At 44.6% G+C, this 21858-nt stretch overlaps 1 protein-coding gene across 4 annotated transcripts in view; it reads left to right on the top strand.

Moving 5' to 3' along the window:
* The window catches only part of Thada (THADA armadillo repeat containing), a 294404-nt gene that overhangs the window by 227991 nt on the left and 44555 nt on the right, over window positions 1-21858 (top strand). For all 4 annotated transcript variants that reach the window (XM_029531298.1, XM_029531301.1, XM_029531299.1 and 1 more), the window contains one exon: window positions 20829-21196. In XM_029531298.1, the coding sequence (XP_029387158.1) occupies window positions 20829-21196 (368 nt within the window). The remainder of the gene's footprint in view (window positions 1-20828; window positions 21197-21858) is intronic.

Below are 21858 nucleotides of genomic sequence, written 5' to 3'. Positions count from 1 at the left end.
TGTTTGGTTTTTCGAGACAGGGTTTCTCTGTGTAGCCCTGGCTGTCCTGGAACTCACTCTGTAGACCAGGCTGGCCTCGAACTCAGAAATTCGCCTGCCCCTGCCTCCCGAGTGCTGGGATTAAAGGCATGCACCACCACGCCTGGCTAACATGGCCTCTCTTTGTCTGCACTTTTCCTAGATTCCCAGCACATTTAAGGAGACAAGTTCTTATTTAAAAAGTATATAACTGAAGATTCTTGGGGTGGTTCATTTTAAAAATGTTGTCTTTGTTTTACTTGTGTGTGTTAGCGTATTTGTTGTGTTTGCACATGTGTCAGTACTCTCGTACCACAGCTTACAAATGGTCAGAGGACAGCCCTCCAGCTTTGGTTCTCTCCTTCTACCTCATGGACTCCAAGGATCAAACTTAGGTTATCAGGCTTGGTGGAAGGTACCTCTAGCTACAGAGCCATCTTGCCAGACTGCATTTCCTTTTTGTTGAGGCAGTATCTTACGAAGTGGTCCTGGCAAACTAGAACTTGCCATATTGATCAGGCTTAGCTTTAAATCACAGAGATTTGCCTGCCTTTGCCTCTGCCTCCCTAGTGCTGCAATTACAAACGAATTTAATAAGTCCAGCATTAGAGAGAACTCATCACAGACTGTCAGGGAGGTTTGTTTGGTTATCATGATAACAGAATGGAGGACCAGACCCGAATGAAAGGTAGCCATGCTAAAGAATAGCTCAGGGGGGTTAAGTGGGTGGAGCTGTGGGAGACGTCTTCTGAGTATTTCCATTTTACTAATTTTATACCACACCTCAGTTTCACTCCTGTGTATGAATGAACACTTTCATTACATTTTTGTGAGTGTGTGCATACATGCACATGCGTGTGCGTGTGAGTGTGTGTGTGTGTGTGTGTGTGTGTGTGTGTGTGTGTGTGTGTATAACTTTGTGGAGCTGACTCTCTTCTCTCTTGTGGGTTCTGGAGATTAACCTACATCATCAGATTTAGGAGCAAGCACTTCTCGTTCTCAACCATCTTAATTGTCTGATACATTTACATAGTAAACTTATTTATAAATGGGACTAATTACCAAAATAAATAAAGCACTAATTTGAGGAAGATATTTGGTTTAGGTTTTGCATGAAAGAGGCTCTGCCCATCCCTCAAACTGTGTTCTGTTAATAGCATTGAAAGGCCGTTCCTTTCCGTGAACGCTGAGGTGCCTTAGAATACATTGAAGGGCTGGGAACACGATGAGAAGAACCCAAGGAGACAGGCAGATGTCAGTAGCAAGCCTGCCCGTAGACATGCAGCTTCGTTTGCTTCAAATGTCGATCTTAGTTCTTCTAAGTCATTCTCAGTTTTTCCCTCATTAACTGCATTTTAAACATCCAAAGCTGGGATTGTGTTTGGAGTTTGAGAGTGACGTGAGCCCACAGGGGCACTGAGTCCTCTGTATCCTTTCTTCCTTTCCTGCCATCATTAGCATCCATCATTCTCCGTCAGGAAGGAAGATGAGTCTCAGCTGCAGCTGAGAGAAAGTCTAGAAGCCCACAGGCTGAGGTGCAGGCCTGTGCAAGGGGGGCAAGGGCAGAGATTCCGTTCTGATCTGAAGTCTAACCTCAGTTACTTGTTCTGGGGCAGGAGATGTCCCACTGAAGTATCATCTGCTAAAAGAATTCTCTGGGACTTGCTAAATATCCCACTTGCTCTGAGAGACAATCTTTTGCCTATAGACCTACCCCTTAAATTTGTTTTCATTTTTCATAGCTATTCAGTTTATTTACCACATATTTAAATAAATATCATACTTAGCACATCTCTCCTTCTCTCCTTCCCTCCCCCTTCCTCTCTCCTTTTGGTGAATCCATGAGTGGTTATTTCTTTCTCAGGTCCATTTTATGAATGTTGTTGTTGCCATTCTTTTTGAGACAGGGTCTCATGTAGCCCAGGCTGGCTTCAAACTCAGTATGTAGTCAAGGTGACCTTGAGCCAGCATGGTTTTATGCCAGGCTCAAGACTGAACTCTTGCATGCTCCATCACTCAACCCCATTTTACTTTGTGCCATCTGGTTGTGGTGTTCTCACCCGTTGTCTTCTGGTTTCCATTGCTGTGAGGAGACACTACGACCAAGGCACCCTAGCATGTATGCAGGGTACCTAGCATGTATGCAGGGTACCTGTGCTACTCAGTTTTCATCTCCCTCCTCATGTTTAATGACGACAGCCAGCCTTTGTAGACCGCTAGCTCTGTCACATGCTGTCTCCAGAATTCCATGTGTGTGAATGGAGGAGGTGCTGCTGATGGTCTCACCGTTCACACCGAGGCAGAGAGAAGCACCTGTGTGTCCTAAGATGCCAGAGCCGGAGCTCCCCACCTCCCACAAGTGGCATGTCTGAGAGACGGCCATCAGGAACTCTGAGACAGCCTTCCTGGATCAGCTCCAGCCGAATTCCCTGGGCTTCAGCTTCTAAGTCAGTGTTTACAGTGTCATTCCTAAGAGTGTGGAACAATCTCAGACCAGAGCTGGGACTCAGGTTTATTACCAGAAAGTGAGCACTTGCCACTCTGGACAGGACTTGCCCTTTGTGCCTTTGAAAATAGACATACTTAGGGCCACCAAACAACACTTCCCAGGAGCAGGCTGCTGGGGACTGTTCTGTGGTTTCTTTGTAAGTTGGAATTTATAGGTCAGATCTCATCACTCTGCCAAGTACAATAAACACTCCTTCATCGGGAATCTTAGCTTATAATTGTTATTGTTTTCCTTCTAGATGTCCTAAAAGTGACCAGTTCACAAGGGTGAATCAGAATCCTAACTTTAACTGCCAAGCAGTGTGCTCTGTAGATCACAGCTGGATAAGAACACAGGCCACTCTGTAATGAGCCCTGATTTGTAGACTAGATGCTGGGTGAGATCAGCTCTCCCTCTAGCCAGCCCAGGTGCTATGGGTCAAATGGCGAAGTCTGTGCGACATGTTCAGCAACGCTTATGTTTGTATTGCTTAGAACACGAACACTGCATGATGTAAGAAATACAGTCCATGATTTTTATGACCCATGAACTTCCTTTACTTCATTCCTAGGAAATACAGCTGAGTAGTTACAGAAGATAAAAGCAGTGGCAGCCGACAGACACCTGCTGTGGTTATCCGGTCTCACTGGGTTAGGTGTAACCAGTTCCATCTGAGCAGGTGGACAGGATTTGTACTGTCCCTCGGCTGTGTGCTTAGTGTGTGCAGACCTGTCTGTCTGACACCGCTGATGTGGTTCTCGTGGCTGGGGTGGGAGAGCAGGGGGCCTGAGAACAGGTTTTAGAGGCTTCTGGGGACCTTTGATTTCTAAGCCTGCACCTATGAAATTTCAAGGACATTAATGTTCAAGTTTGCCATCTATAGATTAGTTGGTTTTCTGCAGAAACTGGGCTCTGGTCTGAAGTGTTGCTTTTCAACAGTGCACTCTGACATAAGCAGGTAGCTCCCTTCTGCAGAGGTGCAAAGCAGGGTGGTACCGGATGAGTACACAGCATGGTAATTCTGTGAGTACCATGTACAGAGGCCGCTCTGAGAACTGCAGTCTCATACTGTCTAGTCAGTAGGGAGATGGAGACTCTCCCAGGGAGTAACCTGCTCAGCCATGCAGCTGGTTACTGCAAAGGATCCAACTGCCACGTCAGCCATCCAAAATAAGGGTGGTAATGGATGACACTTGGACTGAGTGTCTGTCTGTGACAGAAGCACATCCTGAAACTTCCTGACTTGCACTCCTGCCCCAGAGAAAGACCTGTTCAAATGTGCAGGATGATCTCAGAACTCTGTGCTTCCAGCCCCTTTACATGTTCCTGCCTCTCCCCTCTCCAGCCCTTCATCACCAATCATGAGAAACTCATTGGCCTCTCTGTTAATTTGCAGTGCCCATAGCTTTTTCAAGTCTGTCCGGGATGTTTTGCATAAATGGAGAGCATTCCTTTGTGGGCTTTCATGTCTCGCTGCTTCACTTCGTGCTTTTTTTTTTTTTTTTTTAGGGTGTCGTTTCCCTAATTTCTCTCTCAGCCTGTTTATTCTTTGAGTATAGGAAGGCTACTGATTTGTTTGAGTTGATTTTATTTTATTTTTATTTTATTTATTATATGTAAGTACACTGTAGCTGTCTTCAGGCACTCCAGAAGAGGGAGTCAGATTTCGTTACGGATGGTTGTGAGCCACCATGTGGTTGCTGGGATTTGAACTCAGGACCTTCAGAAGAGCAGTCGGGTGCTCTTACCCGCTGACCCATCTCACCATCCCCCGCTCCATGCTTTTGAGTTTCATCCATATGTAGCCTAGAGCTGCACTCACTTCAGTTTATAGCTAAATAATATTCCACTGTGTCGGCACCACTTTTTCAGTCATTATCAACTGGTGAACATTTGGTTTGCTTCTACATTTGGTCTTTTGTAAATAACACTGCTATAAATATTCATGGGCATTTTTTTTTCAGTTCTTCTGAGTAAATTGCACATAGGAGTAAAGGTGAGGGGAGACAGGGGATGGGAGAAGAAGAAAGGGCTGGATATCAGCTTCTTGAGGAATTGACGTCTTCCTCCAGAAACACCTAAGGCTCCTAGTTCGCCCACTTCCTCTACAGTACTTGTTACTGCCTGAGTACAATTGCCTGTTGTGTATACAGTGGCCCTGGCTGTGCTGTGTGCAGTGGCACTGGCTATGCTGTGTGTGCAGTGGCACTGGCTAGACTGTGTGTGCGGTGGCACTGGCTGGGCTTTGTGTGCGGTGGCACTGGCTGGGCTATGTATGCAGAGGCACTGGCTGGGCTGTGTGTGCAGTGGCACTGGCTGGGCTGTGTATGCAGTGGCACTGGCTGGGCTGTGTGTGCGGTGGCACTGGCTGGGCTGTGTGTGCAGTGGCACTGGCTGGGCTATGTATGCAGTGGCACTGGCTGGGCTGTGTGCAGTGGCACTGGCTGGGCTGTGTGCAGTGGTGCTGACTATGCTGAGGTTTGACTTCCCTCTGACTGGTGATACAGCATCTTTCCTGATGTTCATTGGTTGTTTGTCTCTAGAGAAATGTCTGTTCAGACTTTTTGCTCATTTTTAAAAGATTCATTGTTATTTATGTGTATCTGTGTTTCTGTATGTACATGGTTCTCCACACAGACCAAAAGAGGGTATCAGATTCCTGGAGATACAGGTGGTTGGGAACTGCCTGATGTGGGTGCTAAGGGCAGAACTTGGGTTCTCTGGAAGAACATCATGTGCTCTTAAACATTTAGCCATCTCTCCAGCCCTCCTTTGCCCACTTTAAAATTGGACTAATTGTATTTTATACTTGTGAACGTTATAATGTCCTTGATTTTAACCCCCTGTGAACTGTATACATCTGCACCATTTTTTCCTATTCTGAGAGGGGTTGTTTGTCACTTTTCATGATGGTGTCTTGATGGACAAAGGTTTGTGTTTGAATAAAGTTGCTTCATCTACTTTCCCCTCTGTTGCTGTGTATTGATATCCTGCCTAAGACCTGGCTGCCTAACATCACAGAGATTTCACCCATGTTTTCTTCTGAAAGCATCATAGTTTTATCTTCTAGATCTGTGATCCACTTTGAGTTAATTTTTAAATTTGGTATGAGATACAGTACAACCACATCTTTTGTATGTGACTGTCCATGTGTATGTTTAAAAGACCCATTTCCATGAACTAACCAGTACTCCCAGAGCTCGTGTCTCTAGTTGCATATGTAGCAGAAGATGGCCTATTCGGCCATNATTGGGAAGAGAGGCCCTTTGGTCTTGCAAACTTTATATGCCCCAGTACAGGGGAATGCCAGGAACAAGAAGTGGGAGTGGGTGGGTAGGGGAGCAGGATGGGGGGGATGGTATAGGGAACTTTCAGGATAACATTTGAAATGTAAATAAAGAAAATATCTAATAAAAAATTAAAAAAAGAAAGAAATGTAAATAAATAAACCAATAAAAATATAACAAAAATCTAAAAAATAAATAAATAAATAAAAAAGACCCATTTCCTCACTAAATCACCTCTGTTGCCTGTGAAAAGAAATCAACTGTCCATAAATTATGAGTTTCATTAAATTATGTATGAGAGAGAGAGAGAGAGAGAGAGAGAGAGAGAGAGAGAGAGAGAGAGTGAGTGTGAGTGTGTGTAGTGTGTCTATGGAAACCAGAGAAGTTGCTCTCCTGGACTCACAGACGGTTGTGAACCGTCTGACTTGGGTGCTGGAAACTGAATTCAAGACTAGTGAAAGAGCAGCTAGAGCTCTGAACTGCTGAGTCATCTCTCCTGCCCATTTCTTCTTCTGTTGTTGTTGTTTCTAGACAGGGTTTCCTCTGTGTAGCCTTGGCTGTCCTGGAACTCACAGAGATTGGACTGCCTCTGCCTCTCTGCCTCTCTGCCTCTCTGCCTCTCTGCCTCTGCCTCTCTGCCTCTCTGCCTCTCTGCCTCTGCGCCTCTGCCTCCCAGATGCTGAGATTAAAGACTTGGGCCACTACCCTGACTCCTTTTGGTTTCTTAATTCTATTCTATTTCTTAATTCTGTATGCCTGGCCATCTAGCAGCATCACACTGTCTTGATGATACCACTGCTATAGTAGCTTTTCAAATGGCCATGAATCCTCCGACTTCTTTTCCAAGACCCTTTTTGTCATTTAGATTCCCTACATTTTCATAGGAATGTTAGGTCACTTTTATCAATCTGTAAAAAAAGGGCAAAGAAAAGCTAACTGGAATTTGGTATGGTAGCATTAATTCATAGGTCAGTTTGAGGAGTACTGTCATCATAGCAATAGTATTTTCACAACCGTGAACTGAGTAGTTTCCATTGATTTGATCTCCAACCTGGGGATTCAGTGCCTCCCTAGCATATACAAAGCCCTAAGTTTAATGGGGAGGACGGAATAAAACTGGGTGTGTATGGTGGTACAAACCTATAATCACTGTGTGCAGGAGAGAGCAATGAAAGGATCAGGAACCATCTTTACACACATAGTAAGTCTGAAGCCATTAGTTAAAAATAAAAGTCTGCTGTTTCGTTTTTGTTTTATTAACAATGGTCTATAGTTTTCAGTATTCACACCATGTGTGTCTTTCATTACTGCTCTTTTTTCCTACAACCGTTCTGAGTTCATGTGTTACCTTTGATGAGCGTGTGGGAATGTGGGCATGGAGTCCTCAGGCTTTCTGCATCCAAGAGCGTGTCATTTATAATAGAAATAGTTTTTACTTCATTTTCAGTCTGGATGTCTTAAAATAACAGTGTCAGGAATATGCATCTTGTCTTGTTCCTGATCTCAAGCTAAATGATGTTAGTTGTGAGCTTTCATAAATACCTTTATCAAACTGAAGATGTCTCCTTCTATATCCAGTTTATTGGGTTTTTTTGTTTTTTTTTTAATTTTCAATACAAAGCTATCAAATCCTGGCAAGAGCTTTTTCTTTGTACTTAAGCTGACAATGTCGTTTGTTTTTTTATTTTGTAGTTTGAGACAAAATCTCACTGGTAGCTTTGGCTGATCTAGAGCATTTTACATGGTCCAGGCTGACCTCTAACTCAGTGTTCCTCTTCCTCAGCTGCCCAAGTGCTAAGTAAGAGCTGCCATGTCACAGACTCTGAGGGTATGATTTTTATTCTTTATTCTGTTCATTCGATGTGAACAGTGACTTTTTATGTGCTAAGTTAGTGTTCCACTGTTTATATAATTTGTTTATGTATAGTTTATCAACAGTTGATAGACATGTTGGCTATTTTTTCTGATTAGAGAATGTCAGATATGGAGCCCTGAACATCTGCAAAAAATTGTTTGGTTAAATGCTTTGATTTTTCTTGGGGGGGAAAAAACAAACCAAGCAACAAAACAAAAACAAACAGAACCAAGTGCTGCCAGGTGGTGGGGGCTCACACCGTTATTCCTGCCATGGGGAGGCAGAGGCAGGCAGATCTCTGTGAATTCAAGGCTAGCTTGCTCTACAGAGAAGGCTCCAGGACAGCTAGAGCTACATAGAGAAACCCTGTCCCCCCCCCCAAAGAAAGAAAAGAAAAAAGGAAGGAAGGCAGACAGACAGACAGAGAACTAGAAGCATGTGACCGTTTTTAATATCTTGTCTGGAAATTCTGTAAATCTTAAGTTTTAGTAAAATATTTTTTGTTATTCTAAAAAAAAATCTAAGCAGGAGATTATTAAGCCCTAGGTAAAAAGAAACAGCCAGAATGTTTATTAGAAGAGATGCCTACTTGGCATGGCCACCAGAAGAGCGGTCCAGTTGCTCCATGGTCTAGCCAACACTTGATCTCATTGTTGGCGGCCTAGCTGCTGCAGTGAGTGTATGTAGTGTCTCTTGATGTGAAGTTACATTTCCCTGATTAGATTGAGTATCTTTCCATGTGCAGTATTTGCCATCTCAAGCAAAGTATCTATTCAACATTTTACACAGTTCTATAAATTGATGTTTGTCTTATCATTGAGCTGTAAGTTCTCTTGGAGAGAGTGGGGGGGCAAGCAGACAGACAGACAGACAGAGACAGAGAGAGAACATGTATGTGCCCTCAGGCATGTGAAGAGGACAGCCTGTGAGAATCAGTTCTTCGTGTCTACCATGTGGGTTGTGGGGATCTAACTCAGATGGTCAGCTTCGCAGCAAGTGCTTTTACCCCTGCTCATCTGGTAGGCCTGTGGTTTTGTTTCTTATACTGTGTGTGAGTTTATAAAGATAAACATTTAGTGGATAGTATTTTCCTGTCTTTGACTTATATTTTCATTTTCCTTAACAGTGTCTTTGAAGAGCAGTCATTCTTTTTTTTTTTTTTCTAAGATTTATTATGTATATATAGCATTCTGTCTTCATGTATGCCTGCAAGCCAGCAGAGGGCACCAGAACTCACTATAGATGGTTATGAGCCACCATGTGGTTGCTGGGAATTGAACTCTGAACCTTTGGAAGAGCATCTAGTGCTTTTAACCTCTGAGCCCTCTCCCTGGCCCCTCATTCTTAATTTTAATGAAGTCCAATGGATTGTTTTCTTTTGTCTTTCTTTCTCTCACTCACTTCCTCCCTCCCTCTCTTCCCTTATTTTTGTGGAATGACTTTGACTTTTTCTGTTTTAATCAGGGTTTCCTTGTATAGCCGAGGCTGGCTTAGAACTCATAGTGTAGTCCAAGCTGGCTTTGAACTATCATCCTATCTTCTCCAGAATGCTGGGATAATAGGTCTACACTATTACCCATAGATGTTTCATGCTTTTTTTTGTGCCCTAGTTAAGTCGTTATCTCAAGGTCTCAAAGCTTAGTGAGGTTGTATTTGATGGATTCACTGGTTGGTTGACTGTTGGCTGGCTGGCTGGTTGGTTGGTTGGCTGGCTGTTGACTGGCTGGTTGGTTGGCTGTTGGCTGGCTGGTTGGCTGGTTGGCTGACTGGTTGGTTGGTTGGTTGGCTGTTGGCTGGCTGACTGGTTGGTTGGCTGTTGACTGGCTGGTTGGTTGGCTGTTGGCTGGCTGTTGGCTAGCTGTTTGGTTGGCTGGCTGTTTGGTTGGCTGGCTGTTGGCTGGCTGGTTGGTTGATGATCAGCCCAGGGCCTTGGACCTGCTAGGCAAGTACTCACACACAACTACTGAGCTGCATCCTGAGATCTAAAGCTTTCTGGGTCTAGATTTTATATTATGGTGCATGAACTACATCTATGTAACTCCTAATGTCTCATATGATTATCAGTTGTTCCACCACCATTGTTTCTTTGTCTTTTGGGGGGGTTTTTTTGTTTGTTTGCTTGCTTGCTTGCTTTTGTACCTTCTCCACTTCCTCCCTTTCAGGGATTCTTGTCACGTGTGTTAGGTCACCTGAAGGCTCCCTACAGCCACCCCACATTTTAGGATTTTTCTTTGTTCTTTCATTTGTGTTCCATTTTTCATAACTTCTATCTCTGTGTCTTCAGATTAACTATTAACTAGTCTTTTCTGTTGTGCTATCTCATCTGCTGTGAATTCTGTCCACTATGTCTTTATTTCAGACATTGGACTGTTTATCTCTAGAAGTTTCATTTTGATCTTTTGCAGCTTCTTTGAACCATCATCCTACCTTCTCCAGAATGCTGGGATAATAGATCTGTAAAACATAGCTGTCTGGAAGTTAACTGACAGCAAAGAAGGGAGGTTATCACATGGAGACAGAGCTTCTGTGCTGATGTTTGGGTGCCTTAACCCATTTTCTGTTGCTAGAAATATCACAGACAGGCTGACTTACAAAGAAAATAGATTTCTTTCGCTCACCATTCTAGAAGTGAAAGAACTTGACATCAGCATCTGCTTGGCATTGGCAAGTGTGTCCTGCAGTGTCATCCATGGCAGAGGGCAACAGTGTGGAGAGCATCCTGGCTCAGATGTCTCTCCTCTTTTTATAAAGCCACTGTTCTGGATCAGGGCCTCAGTCTTGAAGCTTTCACTGATGACTGTCACCACCCAGCGTGTAAATCCCCACCCTTTTACTGCCTCATCTGGAGTTGTGGTGGGTACATTAAATAAAATAGGAATCCTGGGGCCCTTCCCCCTTGGCTCGCCTCCTGTGCTTACCTGGAAGAAGTTCCTTAACTCCTCCCTCCTTGGTAGACTTCTGCAACCCAACCAGATTCTGCTGGGCTCCACAGCTGGGAGCCCCCCCTGCAGTCCTCCTCCTCTTCTGGTTTGTCTGCGATCCAGTCATTCCAGAGGCCTCTTTGGTCTTAGATTCTTTTTCTCTTCTTTTTGTAATTCATTCATTTTATGTATGAGTCCACTGTAGCTGTCTATAGACACAGCAGAAGAAGGCATCAGATCTCATTACAGATGGTTGAGAGCCACCATGTGGTTGCTGGGAATTGAACTTGGGACCTCTTAACCGCTAAGCAGTCGCTCCAGCCCCCAGATTCTGTTTCTTAAGTTATGTACTTTGGAGCTCAGGCACAGTCTCCAGACTGTCTTTTAACACTGACAAGGACTGGGATTGGTTGGTCCGTCCCTCTCAGTGGTGGCAGGGCAACAAAGGCCAAGGTACTGAAAGGAGCCTGTCTATCCAGGTGTAGTCCTCAGAGTGCTTTCATGGTGTCTCCTGTTGCCTGGAAACATCAGAGAAGCCTAAAATCCTTTGTGGGAAATAGGTTAAGTCAAAGGGTGGCGGGTGCTAGGGTGTATGGTGGCGCAAATCCCTTCCAAATCCTGCACTGTGGTGCAGTTCTTTGAAAAAGCAGAAGCACACTATGTTGGGAAATAACTGCAAGTCTGTGTCTTTAGTTCGTCCTGTGTTTATCTGCAATGTTTCCTGATTCGCTCCCTGTGTTGGGTAAAGGCTGGGTGGGATGGAGCTGGAGGGAAGTAGTTAGAAATTTTGGTCCCTCCATGCACTCATTCCTTCTGAAATCTTCTGATTCACAAGTTAGAAGGGCTGTGCTCATAGTTTATGGCTTAAGAAGGTGTTCTTCAAATAGTATACTTAAAAGACATCCTCAGTCCATCCCCACCAGCACATAAGGATTCTTTGCTTAAACACACCTGCCTCTGAGCTAGCCCTGGTGCATAGGCCTATAATGCTAGCACTTGAAATGCAAGCAAGAGGGGCTGAAGTTCAAGGTCATCCTCAGCTACATAGTGAGTGCCATGCCAGCCTAAAACATGATATTTGGGGGGATGAGGGAGAGATGCATGATTCTGATAACATTCTGACAACCAGAGTTTCCTAGTTAGAGTAACTACTGCTGCGATGGAACACTGTAAGCAAAAGCAACTCTTCTACATCATAGTACATCATTGAAGAAAGTTGGGAGAGAAACTTAGACAGGGCAGGAACAGAGGCAGGAGCTGATGCAGGGGCCATGGAGGGATGGCTTACTGGCTTGCTCTCCATGGCTTGCTCAGCCTGCTTTCTTACAGAACCCAGGACTACCAGCCCAGGGATGGCTCCACCCACAATAGTTGGGCTCTCCCCTATCAATTACTAATTAAGAGAATGCCCTACAGGCTTGCCTACAGTCAGATCTTATGGGAGTTTTCCTTAACTGAGGTTCCCTTCTCTCAGATGACTTTAGCTTGTGTCAAGTTGACATAAAACTGTCCAGCATACAGGGGAATGTGATGGGCACCCTCTGTGTTCATCTTTGAAGGGTGTCAGAGAACTAGAAACAAATCTGACAAGAAAGAGCAAGCCAAGACCAGCTCAGGGAAGGCCTGTCTCTAGGTCCTCTCCCAGGTTCTTCTCCATGTTTGTAACTGGAAGGGCCTCTGGGGTCAGGATCACAGCTTACTGGGAGAGGTGGAGGATTAAACAGAATGGAATTTCCCTTTGATAAGGAGAAGCCAAAAATTAATAAATCAGTTGATTTTGTTGTTGTAGTTCCTATGGTTTCCTTTTCTGTACAAGTATTTTTTTAACTGAGAAATTACATAACAAGACATTAACATTTGCAGAATACAAATTATCAGCTGATTATTTTTAGACCCAGTTTATCATCCATTTCAGATAAGAACTTCACTTGGCTCAGTTGTAACTCTCACTGGACACCCCACTGCACATCAAGACTTTCTGACCCCCTCCTTTAAGGAATGCTGGAAGGAAGTTTAGGACTACTGTATCTGCTAACTTGGCAGGAGATACACATCCTGTGTATCCCAGGATGCCGTGCACCCACTCTGTAGCCAAGTGACCTTGAGCATTTGATCTACCTCCACCTCTTCAGTGCTGGGATTACAGGAGTACACGACCTCACCTAGAGCATGTGGACTGGGAATCCAACTCAGGAACTTACACATGGCAGGCAAACACCCTAACAACAGAGCCATATCCCCATCCAATCTGCAAACTTGTATTGGCCTAGCAGCATGAGAGAATTCAGAGCTTTGCAGAATGTGGAAGACAGATTCAGTTTGAGGTGAGGGAGCAGCACACGAGGGCAAGTGGAATAAGAGCCTCTGAAGTTCAGAGGCAGGGAGCCTCAGGAATATAGTAAATCTCCTTGGGATTTGCTCATAGCCACTCCAAGCCTCCTTTTGTTTGTTGGCATTTTCCTCTCTAGAGAAGGATCGTTTCCCATTAATTCCTGTGATTGCTGCTCGTCGGTAAACTGCTAAGACTGCCCTGTAACCATTTCTGGCACCAAGCATCACTCAGTAGGCCTGTACAACTTTTCTTTCTTACCTTTTGTCTGCTGGACAGTTAGTTCAGCATAGGACTCTTGGGCTATTTTAAGTGGCATCACAATGAAAACTGTACATGTCCTTGAGCATTGTGGCTGAGAACTAGATCAAGGGGTTGGCTTCCAATGAGGGAACACTGCGAAAGCAAACACCATTTTGACATCGAGAAGGGTAGATCACCTCAAATAGGCTGAGATAAAGTGCATGTGGCCCCTACCACACCATAGCATCAGCAGTACGTAGGAATTTGCTAGAAACATGCTGCAGCGTCTGACTGGATCAGAAACTCTGGAGTGAGCAGCTAAAATTCGAGATGTTAGTCTTCTGAGAGGGTTGGACCTCTCTCTCTCTCTCTCTCTCTCTCTCTCTCTCTCTCTCTCTCTCTCTCTCTCTCTCGTTTGTATTCTCATTTATTAATTCTCATTATCTCCCTTTCTCCTGCCCTTCCCTCACTCTCTTCCTCCCTTCTCCCTTCCCCAAATTGAATACCTTTATATTATAGCCCATCATATCCATAATCATGGGCCGTGGTATCAGCCACAGGTTTTCCTTGTTAAAACTAATGTAAATCTTTGATTTGGGTTTAGGGGTGTGTGTGTTCATTTCAGGTAGAGGAGTGAACCCAGCACCTCATAAACAGTGTGTGTGTGTGTGTGTGTGTGTGTTTGTACGCGCCATAACCACTTACACATTTAAAACAGGTTGTTGCCATGTAGCCCAGGCTGACCTTGAACTTATGATCTTGTGCCAGCCTCCCTAGTGTTGAGGTTACAAGTGTGCATTACCTCATTCAGCTTTATACTGACTTTAAAAGAAGCATTGCACCAGGTGCAGTGGTACACAGCTGTAGTCCCCGCTACTTGAGAAGCTGAAGAAGGAGTTGGCCTCAAGGCCAACCTGGGCATTTTGATAAACATTTTTGAGTAGCTCAGACTTTTTGATGGTCTACAAGCAAAGATGAGCTCTTCCTCCCAAACTTGCTTAAGATGCTGCTGCTAAGTCATCTTTCAGCAGCTTGGTTGGTGTCAGTGCTCCTGACTTGGCCAGTTAAAAATGGCAGCTTTGAGACACTAAGCTGACTTTAGGCACCATTGTTCTGGGTGAGAGGTAATACTGAAGTCCCCAGCCATGGAACTGAGACCTACTCAGATGGTGCCCCTGAGCTAACAAGAGGACACCGGAGAAATATGATACAGACATGACTCATGGGGTGAGGACTCCTTCATCCCACCCTGAGAAATGTATGTTCAAGATAGTTGACCTTTGCGGATAGACCACCCGCAGGAAGCTTACCTCAGCTTCCCCTGGGCTGCCATTCCCAGTGTATGTCCTGATGGCGCTACACCAGGCATTGATGCAGTGAAATTGTAGCAAGGCGATGCCATGGTGCACTTCTTAAAACCAGAGTGTCTCCATTTCCCTTAGGTATGGGTTTAGAGCCTGATGGTAGTCTGCTGGCCTGGCATGGTTAGACACAGGTCTAAGCCCCAGAACTGGAAAACTGTTTGCTGTGGCACTGTATGGTTGCATTTCCTCTTCTCTGAGATGGGGTGGGGGTAGCTATGCTTTGGTTGTCTTTGTAGACAAGGTCTCATACTCTACATAGCCCAGTTAAACTTGAACTTGCTATAATCCTCCTGCCTCAGCTTCCCAAGTTCTGGGATTATACACATAAGCCACCATGTCCAGGTAATAGTGGAGTTTTAGTCTTTTGGTTTGGCTTGGCTTGGCTTGGCTTGGTTTGGTTTGGTTTGGTTCAATTTGTTTTTTGAAACAGGTTATAACCAAGGATAGCTTTGAATTCCTGATTCTTTTGCCTCTTCCCAAGCACTAGGGTTCCAATGCTGTACCAGAACACCTGAGTAATTATAGCTTTTTAATGCTCTTACCTTGCAAAATAAATATTTGGCAACAGGGCTGAACAACGGCTTGATAGTTAAGAGCACATGCTGCTCTTAAAAAAAGACCTGAGTTTGGTTCCTAGCACCCATAGCTGGCAGTTCACTGTGTCTGTAACTCCAGCTCTGTGGGATCTGGTGCCCACTTCTAGCCTTCTTAGACACAGACAGATATACATATACACATAATTTAAAATAAAAATACCTTTTTTAAATTGGTAACTTAAAACTGTTCTTTACTTATGACTTTGTTTTATATTTTTAAGATTAAGTCTCATTGTGCTGGCCTTGAACTCACAGGGATCCTTCTGCCTCTGCCTTCAAAGTGCTAGGATTATAGGCATGAGCCACCAAACCCAACATTTTTCTCCAATGAGACAGGACATAGCACAGCAAGAGGTAGTTCCTTCCATATGAATCCAGCCATTAAGTCATTATCTTAAAGACCAGAAATACATTTTGCTTAGAAAAACAAACAGAAAGCATATCTGAAGATGAACACATCGAATGTGAGACTCAGTTACCCAATCTTGAGTGACTGAGCTGACCATACTGGTAGGAACATGTGAAGACTTCCCAACAGGGAAGACTGGAAAAGTCCATGCAAAATAGGGTTGCCAAAGCCATCTGACCCTCATACAAATACAGTTGCAGAGATCCTCAGGATAGAGGAAGAAACTAAGGCAGAGCCTACTGAGTCAGAGAGATCAAACAAGGACTTGGTCCTTTCAGTGAGACCATGGCTTCCTGAGACAAAACCCAATCAAGTTTGAGATGACAAACAGAAAAGTTAGTTTAAAAATTACTGCCCACTAGAGAAAGCTGTTAGGCTTCAGACCAGAAAGCTACTGTCAGGTTTTTGTGCCCTGCTGACAAGGCACCCATAAAAACAAAACTGTAAGTACCATATGTTGAAATAGAAAGCATTTGCTACCCCAAGACACACTTTGTCAGAGAGATCCTGTTGGGAAACCTCAGAGTGAGTGCTGTAGTGGGTGTGGAAGCACCAAAGGTAGCTGTCAGTCCCAGATGCGCACCAGAGTGACCTGGGTCACTTTAAAACTAGACATGTGGGCTGGTGAGATGGCTCAGCGGTTAAGAGCGCCGACTGCTCTTCCAAAGGTCCTGAGTTCAAATCCCAGCAACCACATGGTGGCTCACAACCATCCGTAACGAAATCTGACTCCCTCTTCTGGAGTGTCTGAAGACAGCTACAGCATACTTACATATAATAAATAAATAAATATTTAAAAAAAAAAAAAAAAAACCTAGACATGTTTTCCGAAAGCTCCCCAATGAGTTTCACATGCTCCCTGGGCTAAGAACCACTGTAGGGAAGGGAGGCTGTGTTATCTCTGCAGTTGTTCATAGTAAAGAGTTGTGTACTCCTCCCCCAGCCTCTTGTTCCTCCTAGAGGCCACCTCACTCATTACTTGGTTCTGGAACACAGAGTAGAGGGTGGTTTCTACAGTTTCCACCCATGGGACCTCCGAGAAGTAGAGGCTGGTCTTGTTAATTCTCTGCTACATCTAAGCCTTAAAAGAGCCCAAAAACAGAACTGTATGTGGTGAGCATCTACACTGTGGAAAAGGCCCTTCTGTATGCCTGCCTGCCCTCCCTGCCTCCCTGCTTCCCTGCCTGCATCATTTGATCATGTTTATTCATTCTTCTGAATTCTTGGTAACACCCTCCTTTAGTGCCTTCCCTAAAGAGAAAATGCACCATGGTGAATGATCTTCCTTTACCCTACTAGGAAGTATTAGGCCAGCATCAGCTGTACTTCACTTATAACTGCAGACCCTGCCTATCCAGTCATAAACCCAGCAAACTCTGGGAGAGTTCTTCAGAGTATGACTGTGCCACAACACAGAGCAGATTCTCTTGTCAGCTTCTGAACAAACCAGAAATCTGCATAACCTGAGACCAGCAGAATCCACACCTCTTAGGACCATGTGCGTGTGCTTGAGGGCTGCGGTTTCCAAAATGCCTGCGTCAGCAACCGCTAGAGGGGTGACTTCCTCAGTGAGAGCTGTGTCTGTGCTTTGTCCAGGCGTGATGGCTCACCCCTGTGAGTCTAGCATTTGGGAGGCTGAAGCAGGAGAACTGTCACATGCATAGCCGGCTGGGTATGCATACCAAGATCTAGGCCAACCAGGACCTAGTCATGCTTGGGCTCAGTCTTTTTGTAGAGGGCTTGCCTAGCATGTATCAAGCCTTACCCACTTCAGGACTAATACTGTATAATCCAGGGGTGGTGGTGCCGTTGGAAGGATTAGGGTCATCTTCAGCTCTGTGAAACCTGAGACCTTATCATAGAAATTAGTTAATTAATTGGTTAATTAACTAAAACAGAGTAAGACTAATCCCTCCAGGGGAGCCACACTTAGGCTTCAGGAATTCTGCCTGGGCCACAGACATGATAAAGGTGCTTGCTTCACAAACCTGAATCTGATCCCAGGAACCCGTGTAAACATGAACGTTGAGAAACAGCCCCACTAGTGTCTGACTCTCAACATGGTAATAAGTGAAATGAAGTCTGAGGAAAGCTAAGTTGCGCTGTATCTCTTTCTGTCACCACTGTTGCACAGCATATGAACAGTTTGATGCTTTTCTACCTCATGGGACAGACCTGAAGCAGAATGCTTGGATGTCGTGGATGCCCTTCCATCTGGTCTCACCTCGCTCTCCTAGTAGAGCGGCTGTTTTTTAAAGAATTCTTTTGTTTTGTTTAACTTGCGTGTGTGCACACACACACTGCCTGTAGAAGCTAAAAAAGGATATCAGCTCTATATCCAGGGCATCTGATGTGTGTGCTGGGAACTGAACTCGGGTTATCTCAAGAACAGCAAATGCTCTTACCACTGAGTCATCTCTACACTCCCTTGAAAGACAGTTTTCACTTTTCTCAGTAGTACCTATTACACTCTTGTTGGTCCTTCTTCCACTTTTATGTTTTCTCTTCCCATCTTAGCTGGATTACTATTGCTGTGATAAAACACCGTCACCTGGAACAACAATATGAACTAACCAGTACCCCCTGAGCTCGTGTCTCTAGCTGCATATGTAGCAGAAGATGGCCTAGTCAGCCATTATTGAGAAGAGAGGCCCCTAGTCTTGCAAACTTTATATGCCCCATAGAGGGGAATGCCAGGGCCAAGAAGTGGGAGTGGACTGGGTAGGGGAGCAGGGCAGGGGGAGGGTATAGGGAACTTTCAGGATAGCATTTGAAATGTAAAGAAAATATCTAATAAAAAAAAAAAAGTTGAAAAAAAAAACCACCATCACCAAAAGCTAGTTGGGGAGGAAAGGGTTTATTTTATTCAGCTTACACTTCCACGTCACTAAAAGAAGTTAAGACGGGGACTCACACAGGGCAAGAACCTGTAGGCAGGAGCTAATGCAGAGGCCATGCTGCCTACTGGCTTGTTCCTCATAGCTTGCTCAACCTACCTTCTTATAGAACCCAGGAATGACCACAGTGGGCTGGGCCCTCCCCATCGGTAACTAATTGAGAAAATGCCTTACAGCTGGATCTTCTACAGCTGGAGAAAGGTATTTTCTCAGTTATGGTCCCTCCTTCCCAGTGACTCTAGCTTGTGTAAAGTTGACCTAAGACTAACCAGCCCATTATCTATCATTTCATTGGTAACTTGGAGCAAATAACTTAACCTCTCTCTTGACTTACCTGTAAAAAAGGAATAATAATAGTGGTGTTGCCTTATTCATGAGTTGTTAAATGGGTAGAGGAACGTCCAGTGTCCATTTTAGAAGTAATTTATTATTAAATTATTAAAATTAAAAATTAATTTATTAAATTATTAAAATTCATGTTAAATAATACATATATACTATTTTATAATGATGAAATAGTACATGTTACATGATATACACATTGGCTCCTATAATTGATTCACTAGCAATTTTAGAACAGTAGACATTTGAGACTTTTTATAGTTGCCTTTGAATATTGCATACATGGCTTTATTTTCCTTTAGTCTTAAGGCTCTTCTATAATAGACAGTTCTCCTTGTTAAGCTAAATCTTTGTGTGTCCCAGAGTACTCAGTGCATCAACTCCATTGGCATGAAAGACAGGTGTCTATACACAAGGGACTTTACCAAACGTATTCCCCTCCCAGCATCCCGGAGAAAGTAAGCTGCTCCTGAGTGTCCCATCTGGAGTTCAGGAGACCATACTCTACCTGGAACATCCCTACAAATAACACACCACTCAGAAATGGGCCAAGCAGTTCTAGGTTTTAATTACATTTGGGTTTATTGGTTTGGTATGGTTTTCTGAAATAGGATCTTTCTGTGTAGCCTAGGCTGGCCTGAACCTTGCTATCCCCCTGCCTCAGCCTCCAGCCTGTTGGGATCACCAGCTTGGCTCTTATGACTTTTTTTTTTTTGATTTATTATTTCATGCATATGAATGTTTTTCTTGCATGTATGTATGTACACCACATAAGTGCCCAGTGCCAGCCGGGCATGGTGGCGCACGCCTTTAATCCCAGCACTCAGGAGGCAGAGGCAGGCGGATTTCTGAGTTCGAGGCCAGCCTGGTCTACAAAGTGAGTTCCAGGACAGCCAGGGCTATATAGAGAAACCCTGTCTTGAAAAACAACAACAAAAAAAAAGTGCCCAGAGTGCCCTCAAAGGTCAGAAGAAGGTATTGGGTTCCTTGGAACTTAAGTTGCAAATAGTTGTGAGCCACAATGACTGTAGGTGCTAGGAGCCAAACCTGGGTCCTCTGTGTGAGCAGCTCGTGCTCACGCTCTCTAAGCTGTCTCACTAGCCCCTTTGAAGGAGTGCATCTCCGAGCCATGTTTCTAACTTCTATTTAGAGAAATGTTGTCCTTATAGTGCAGTGGGTGAAGAAGGTAGGATTATCCCTGACAGTTTACTAAAGGACATAGTTCTACCTTACTTCACATGCACTCAAAGCCAGTTTGTGTCTGACCAGCCCTTCCATTCTTCATTCCTGGATGTACTGAGAGTACACTTGAATAGACTTTCTTTTTTAAATCTTCACAACTAAAAAACAGAACATAAAACTTAACAGGTAGACAAGGTATATAGGAATTAGACCAACAAAGAGAACAGGCTGACCTAAGTCCCGAATATAAGTCAGCTCCCCTCTCAGTAATCATAGAAGAGGGTTGTGGCTTTTACTAACGCTGGGCATCAGGCTGTAACAGCAAGACCTGGTGTGCAGAGCAAGAGAGGTTAATGGCCCTGCTGGATGAGTGATACAGGCTATGAGAATACTCTGTGTTCTAAGTTAAGGGAAGATCAGACCTGCCCGTAGCAGTACGGCTAGAACAGGAAGGGGAGTCCCCTTGTGATGGAAAGGAAGTAGAGATTTTCATCTGAAGAAAACAGAGAGTAAAATGATGTTTGGATGCCTACAGGGTTACCATGGAGAGGGCAGTACTAGGCCAGTGAGTGGAGTCCTAGAAAAACCTGTGACAGTCAGTTGTACTAACAGTGAAGTGTGCTGTCTCCTGAGCTTCAGGTCACCACAGGATCCAACCCAGAGCCTCTGGTGCATTACAGTGACCCAAGACCTGCAGGAAGTCTGGACTTTTGCCCTGGGCACTTCTGGGGCTTTCCAGTTAAGGTCACTGGGTTTGGATTTGTTGGGTCTTCAGAAGAAGTGCAGGAGCCCATTTTCTGAGATGGTTCCCATTCTCCTGTATCCGTTTCTGGGGAAAAAAAAAAATCAAATGAAATTACTACTTCTTTCTCTCCGTTTTTTTACTTTTATCTCTAGAGAGTCTTGGCTTCTGGGAAGATGTGAGAAGAATTATCCTGGAATCAGAGCTGATTACGGGGTTCCCCTGGACCTTCAAGGTGCCAGGCTTGCCCCAGTACCTGCAGAGCCTTACCAAACTAGCCATCCCTGAAGTGTGGGCGTCACTGGCTGAAGCTGAAGGGCAGGCGACTGCTGTTCCTCTCTCCTTCTCTCGGCTTCTGAAGTCTTCCTTTCCTGAAGTGCGCTTGCTAACCCTAGACACCTTGCTGGAAAGGGCAATGTCCTCTGAACAGGAACGGAAGGAGCCACTTCCTCTGCTATACAGTATGGGAGAAGAGTTCCTACTGCTGGCCATGAAGGAAGACCACCCCGGATGTTTCTGCAGGGTAGGCTCTCTGCTGCACTGACCCCTCTGTCCCACAGTTTGGAAGATACAAATGAGGAGAGCAAGTCAGGCAACAGACAGTAGCTTAGAATCCCAAAGAGCCCTAAGAGGCCAGTGGTACTTGTAAAGATGTATTGGTCATAGGTCAAGCCACTCTGTCTTTAGGAAAGATCACTGAAAATTAGCTTTGGGGGTGGAGAGATAGCACTGTGGGTAGTGCTTGCCACACAAGCCTAAGGACCAAAGTTCAGATCTCTAACACCCATGTAAATGCCAGCTGGGTATGGGAGCCCACCTGTTATGCCAGCACTCAGGGGATAAAGATGGAGTCCCTGGGGAAAGCTGAATGGAGAAACTGGCCAAACAGTGAGCTCCAAGGGCAGTGGGAGAGCACAGAGAATGGTGATGGGAAACAACAGATATCACCTCCATTAACTACACACAGGGCAGGGCTCTTCTTTATTCACACATCTCTTTACAGGCAGATGGCTACCTGAGAAGTTTAGTCCAAATGAACGAGAAATCTCAGATATTAAGGAGGCTGGGAGCCGGGCGATGGTGGCACACCCCTTTAATCCCAGCACTTGGGAGGCAAAGGCAGGCGAATTTCTGAGTTTGAGGCCAGTCTGGTCTACAGAGTGAGTTCCAGGACAGCCAGGGCTA

Source organism: Mus pahari, chromosome 18 (genome assembly GCF_900095145.1).
Source record: "Mus pahari chromosome 18, PAHARI_EIJ_v1.1, whole genome shotgun sequence".
Lineage (NCBI taxonomy): Eukaryota > Metazoa > Chordata > Mammalia > Rodentia > Muridae > Mus > Mus pahari.
The sequence above is the reverse complement of the archived record's forward strand: the minus strand, read 5'-3'. Positions and strand labels throughout refer to the sequence as shown.